This window comes from Lycium ferocissimum, chromosome 6 (genome assembly GCF_029784015.1).
Source record: "Lycium ferocissimum isolate CSIRO_LF1 chromosome 6, AGI_CSIRO_Lferr_CH_V1, whole genome shotgun sequence".
NCBI lineage: Eukaryota > Viridiplantae > Streptophyta > Magnoliopsida > Solanales > Solanaceae > Lycium > Lycium ferocissimum.
Genome location: NC_081347.1, coordinates 32,503,258 through 32,509,542, shown reverse-complemented (window position 1 = coordinate 32,509,542; position 6,285 = coordinate 32,503,258). Strand labels below are relative to the sequence as shown.

The window sequence follows — 6,285 nt, the reverse complement described above, 5'->3', positions numbered from 1 at the left end:
TGATATTGAAAAACAAGTACCAGGTGCTGAATTCGGTAAGCAAATACTGCTCTTTACTATTTCATCTTCTTATTGTATGAAAAGATTCATACATGTTCCTTATCTAATTTAAATACCTGGATTTTAACTTCAAATCCACATGAGTTGCCGAAGAAGATCTGCTGGCAGTTGTTGCGAATGTTGGATCCATGAAATATCATGGTAGCGAAGACAAAATATGTCAGGTAGTAAAGTAGACTTTAATTCATGTTAACAACAGAAGACATATTCAAAATTCCATTCTTAATTTCATAGGAAAAGACCTTTCTTGTTTTCCATATGGGGAGAACTTGCGGACAATGATGGAACTCAATTGTTGCGGCAGCTCCAACAGTATCCTGTGATTCTCGCTAAACGGATAACTGTTTCTAACTTTAAGAAAGGTATTGTAAAGTTTTTCTGGCACATGTATATAAATGTTTAACTTTATTCATCAACAAATATATTCCACGCAGACACTCGATTGACAACAAGGTTCAATTCGACTATCCTAATCAACCCTCTGTACCCACAGGCAACAAAGTTAATGAATTAGTATCACACAAGCTTTGTGCGCACACTGCCATATTTCTATTTATTGACAACTTCTTAAAAAAAAAAAATCACAATTCCTATCGTTACATTGCAGGGCAAAGGACAATGAGCAGATGCTAATTGCATACACTATGAAGAGTGCATCTGAATCATCTTCTTCACTAAACGTCGCGCCTTTTGAAGACGAAATAATCTCCATTTCAAGCATTCCGTCACAATCTACAGTGAGTTTATTAAAACATATGATATTGTCCCTAATCTTTCTCGAATTTGGCGTGCCAGAGTTTTATCTTGGTGCTATCTCTGATTATCGTAATGTCATATTATTATATATTTCAAATGATGAAGGACAACTTTAACTTCTTGCAAAATTACCCCAAACTACTTTATGTATTCACATGGTTGAAATTACTATACAAGTTTGACCGATTTGAACTAAAAATAAAAATCATTCATAGAGTTCTTCATCACAGGTAAGTTGTACCATGTAAACTGGGTAAACTGGTACGGTGATATTTTCTCCCTTTTTGGTATACTTTAGTTGGCCGCGTAGTTTCGAAGGCTGAAAGAGATATTGCATTTTAAATTTCAATATTTTACCGACAAAGAGATATGTGATTTTTTTGTTTTGCCATTTTATTGTACTGCGGTGATACCCCTAAATAACGTAATTGAGCAAACATACTGACTAAATGATCTGAGGATGTTTTCTTGGTTTGGACTTTGACCGTACCATCAATTTACTACATTTCATATTGTCTTCTCTGTCTTTAGATAGTTGGCATATCTAAGTAGGAAACAATTGCTACTCTAGACCCCCGTGGAATACAGGATAGATCAAATTTGATTTGCATTGGTAAGAGTAGATACAAAGCAAAGCGAGACGTCCTCTTATTTGTTGATCTACACAGACCAGTCACACTTTACGTTATGTCTCCTTTTTATAAGAAATTTTTTCGTTCTTGCCTTTTCCTGCATCTGTTACTTTAACTATCAGTAATTTTTCCTTTTTCACAGTATATACTACTTATGGCTGTGTCTAATTATCAGTCCTACAAATGTTCTAATTTTATCTTGTGGAAAGAACTATGGTATCCACAATATTTTCCTTGTATAGATTAAACTTTTTCTTGGTATATACTCCACGGTTTTTTATTTTATTTTATTATATATGTGCGTCGGTGGTGTAGAGAATATAAAAAAATTCAAAATGAGCTGATCATCTCTTTGGTTATTTCCTTCCGTACGTTATGGTGTTTCGCCTCAGTTTCTAAGCAAATGTACCCAAGGAACTCTCCGAATATATTCATAAAAAGTCAAACATATTTCTCCTTCTACCTTTCCATCCCCCCATATGGTTCAGATTAGTATAACACCATATTTTATAAATATTTGTTGATGATATAAAAAAGGAACTACTACTTCCTTACAATTTAAACTTAATCAGTTCAATCATTTTATTCTTAATTACCACCTAATCTAATGCACTTCTGCAATTATGGATTCATATATTAATCAGCTTAACCCGTTGTCCATACAATGCGTCCTTAACTGGTTCCTAGCTAGAATATTTATTGAACACAGTTGTATTATCATCAAATAGATTAAGGTATACACACTAACAGATTAGCATGAAAGGAAGTTTAAATGATCAGGTTATTGGCAATAGCGAGTTATTTTGGTATTTCGCTGCTTTTTTTACATTCTGCTTCGGTCAATAAAATAAACAAGATAAGCTCCAACACAAAATGAAATATATAGGGGGATTTCATTAATATTGGTAATAGTACTTTCCTTTGTAAGTAATTGGTATTGTAATTACTAACGTTACCTTTTCTTCATTTTCTTAACAGGCCCAAACTTTTAATGTTGAGGGAGAAATATCACTACCATGTGAATTCCAGTTCTTTTACGTGCTTTTATGCCCAGAGTGTAAGCACTTGGTACGAATCAAGCGGAAGAAGGAGGTCCAATGCATTAACTGCAAGCTCCACAGAATGCTAATTCCAAGGTAATAACAACTCTTACCCCTACCACAACATCATTGCAGATCCCTGATAGCAGAAACTATATTAGTTATTATATTTCATCCAAATCACTCGGTAAAAACAACATTGCAGATGCGAATTTGAAGTTGAAATCACAGATGGTAGCGGAACAATAGTAGCAACAGTGTCAGACAAATTGGCTGAAAGAATGCTCTCAATGACAGCAGAACAAATATATGAAACTACCGTTATCAAGGTGCACATACATACAACACTAACATTAATTCATCTTATGGAATTTTATTGAAAATCTTTAAAATTAATGATTCAACAACGTTTGAACTTCTTTGCACAGAAACAATTGTTACCTGTTGAGCATATCAGGGAAGAACTGTTGCACAAATCGTTCAAAATTCACCTACAGAAGTCAGTATTCTGGACACCGGATAGAACCCCAGGCTCATTAGTCGTTTTATCTTACAGCCAAAAACAAACCATGTTCGATTCACCGCAATGCTCAACACTGATAACCATTAGCGAGGGAACTAAAAGAAAGATAGATTATATCACTCCTACTGAAGAAGATCCCACTTCGTCAACACAAGATGTGTCATTGAGCAAAAAATCAAAAAAACACTGAAGGTTAGAAACTGAAACTTGACTACTTAGGATTGTCATTAAATTAAAAATCTCATCACATCTAATCTGCTTTCTTTTTCCGCTTACTACTGCTACAAAATTGCATATTTTAAAATGTTCTTTTTCTCTCATAGTGAATTTCTTGTTTATACAGACCAGGAAGCAGATTTAGAGCAGCAACTATAACTACTTTTTGATATCCTACAGCAGCTATAACACTTATGTTTGAAGCAAATTTTGATGCAGTTGTTCCCTGCAGTACAATACTTCAAATTTTGTGTAAATAAGTGTGTGCTGTGCGTTTTTATATGCTTGTAAATGTGGGAAATACTTGTTTTAGCTGCTATAGTTCGAAACAAATTTTGATGCAGTTGTTCGATGCAGTACAATACTCCAAATTTTGTGTAAATAAGTGTGTGTACTGTGCGTTCATATATGCTTGTAAATGTGGGAAATACTTATTTTACCTGCTGTAGCACTTACGCTCAGACCATATTTTGATGCAATTGTTCTCTGCGGTACAATCCTTCACATTTTGTGTAAATGCCACGTATCCTACCTGTTGGTTTATTTGTTTGACCTTTTATACCTTCCACCGCTGTAATATTTTCATTTCCCCGGATAATTAATACTTCATCATTTGAATCTACATATACACAATTTGTTCTAAAACACAACATTATGCAGTTAAGATTGTTTAATGTATAATGTATAAAATGATTTAATAACAAACAACAATAACCCATCTTGGCAGGAAAATAAGAGAACATCTTCCATCGACTGATCATGAAGCGTAAAATAAACATGATTTGCTTAGTTTTAAGTTCAAATTCGAAGAATTACGATAGATACATTGAAGCGAAGTATCTTGAAAAGAGTTCTTACTTTTATGAATGGTCAAACTTAAAAAATGAGATCTACGCCATACTTAGGTTCTTACTATACTAACTAACCAGCTTTCAGCTTAGCCTTATGGCAGTATAATCGAATCATCGGCCTTTTTCTTTTTTCCCATTTAACCAACTAACTAAAACAGAAGAAAATGAGAGTTTTTCCTCGGTTCAACTTTCAAATGCCAATAAAATTAGAGTATACTATACAGTTATTGGGCCCAAGCTTAGCTCGGGCACTAACACACTAGTCCTAATAGAATGAGGGGTGAGAGGGACAAAGAAAAATAAACAAGAAAAAGAAAAGTTCAATTCTAGAAAGTGAAACTGTAAAGGGGAAGAAGGTCACTTTGGGGTGGTCCTAAGAAGGGCATTGGTCTGCAGGAAGTTTTACTTGTGTGCACGAGGGCATGACTCTAATGCCAATTTGGTCCATGCATCAAAAGGGATACATTGAAGAATACGAGCAATTTTATTTTGTAATTTACACAACTGATAAATATTAATTGTGGGAAGATGGCTTATTTGTTAACAAGTAAAATTTGCATAATTCCATCTGTTGAAATAATGTAAAATTTTAGATCACAAATTTTTCTTGTCAAACAAAAACAATTTTCACACAGCTTATATTAGTTACGTTGTATGAAATACAAAATAATTATTTTTGAAGATTACCGATAAGCATGTGCACTCGATGGATGCAAGAAAATTATGTTGCTTTCAAGAGGAAAACAAAAACGTGAGTGGGAGGGAACTAAAGAATGCGGTATAAATTTATATTGAGGAGTGTTTTCTAAGCAACACTGATTACTAGTCTCAATGTGACATGTTCAGAAGGGTGAAACTCTTACGAGAAAAGAGCTAAAAATATTTTTGAACTACTTGAAATATGTCAATTTTACCTTTCGTTACATTTTTGGCACAATAATATCCTCGTTGTTAGTTAACTAGTTACAAAAATGCTATCTAACTGCCCAAGTAGTTCAAAAATATCCTTCCTACTAACGGTTGCTCCAGAGCAAGGAAAAAAGAGCCAAGTTTGTCATTGAACTATTTGAAATAGGACAATTTTTCCATCCGTTGAAAGTTCAGACAAGTGCTCTCTTAATTGCAAATATTTACGCAAAAACGTATACCAGAGATTATGAGATACTTTGACTATTTTAAATGACAATTTCTATATAGTGCCAATTTTATGAATCTAGAGTTTAATTACCAACATTAATGTTTTAATTAAACATTTATTCTGCTGTTTTCTTTCGAAACTATTATGCCCACGAATGAAATCAGGGATATTGCAAGACGAAGTTAAGTTTATAAGTATATGAGCGATATGGAGGTACAAGCTAGGAGCTTTGGAGGGAGCTAAAAGAGAAAATACAGTGCTCTTTTGTGAGAGTAAAAGTGTAAGAGAGAATGAAAACAAATTAAGTATAGTCAAGTATGTTGTTTTATGTCTTTAATTATGATAGTGTTCAATGCCCTTTCACTGGTCCTTTATCTTGTATTTATAGTTTTTTTGGGTGCGTTGAGTCCAAGACTGACTTTAGGTCTTTGATTAGTCCCTTGAACTAAATTAGCCTTTAAGGCTGGTATCTGCACTACTGATCTCGTAGAAGCTGTTGTGGAGATTGCCGTGGAAGTTGTTGGACGCCTGTCTTATCCCTTTTAGACTCGATCAAAGGGAGTCGACACAACTTGAAGCGAGGCTAAGCATCGCTTGTACGAGGCTAGGAGTGTGGGGAAATGACCCGTGTTCTGCATCGCTTTGGGCTAGAATCCTGGGTTCAGTCGGATACAAGTCAAGCCATAGCAGAGTTGTACGTCGAGGGCCGTCCTGTGTGGGTCATTTGTTTTTGTGACAAAACTTTGTTGTCACTAAATCACAGGTTGATTAGAGACAGTAAAATGATTGTCACTAAAGGTTTATACTCGTAGTGATAAAAATTAAGGTAACAATTAAACATAAACATTTGTGGCTAAAGTTTACAATTTTTAACTACCGGTTTTAATTTGTCGCTATTGTAACAATGTATTGTTTGTGACGAAATTTTTTTGTATAACTAATTTTAAGACAAATAATGGTTTGTCATAAATAGGGTACATTATTAGTGACTAAATAGTGTGTTACAGATAACTTAAAGTTTATGGCTAATTTTACTCAATAAATGGCGCCAACTCATGTTTGGCGGGAA

At 34.2% G+C, this 6,285-nt stretch overlaps 1 protein-coding gene across 9 annotated transcripts; it reads left to right on the top strand.

Moving 5' to 3' along the window:
• Positions 1-232: 232 nt before the first annotated feature.
• On the top strand, positions 233-3,632 carry LOC132059623 (uncharacterized). Of its 9 annotated transcripts, none has more exons than XR_009415670.1 (6): positions 233-422; positions 495-573; positions 668-797; positions 2,448-2,584; positions 2,694-3,203; positions 3,355-3,632. XR_009415670.1 is itself a non-coding variant. In XM_059452280.1 (6 exons), exons 2-5 carry the CDS (start codon positions 687-689, stop codon positions 3,009-3,011), a joined length of 438 nt encoding a protein of 145 aa, XP_059308263.1. In that variant the 5' UTR covers positions 233-422; positions 495-686; the 3' UTR covers positions 3,012-3,203; positions 3,355-3,632. The 9 variants fall into 9 exon arrangements, 6 of the variants coding, with proteins under 6 accessions (XP_059308263.1, XP_059308264.1, XP_059308267.1 ...); XM_059452280.1 differs by having other exon boundaries at positions 495-797; positions 2,694-2,817; positions 2,946-3,203; XM_059452281.1 differs by having other exon boundaries at positions 233-573; positions 2,694-2,817; positions 2,946-3,203.
• Positions 3,633-6,285: the final 2,653 nt, after the last annotated feature.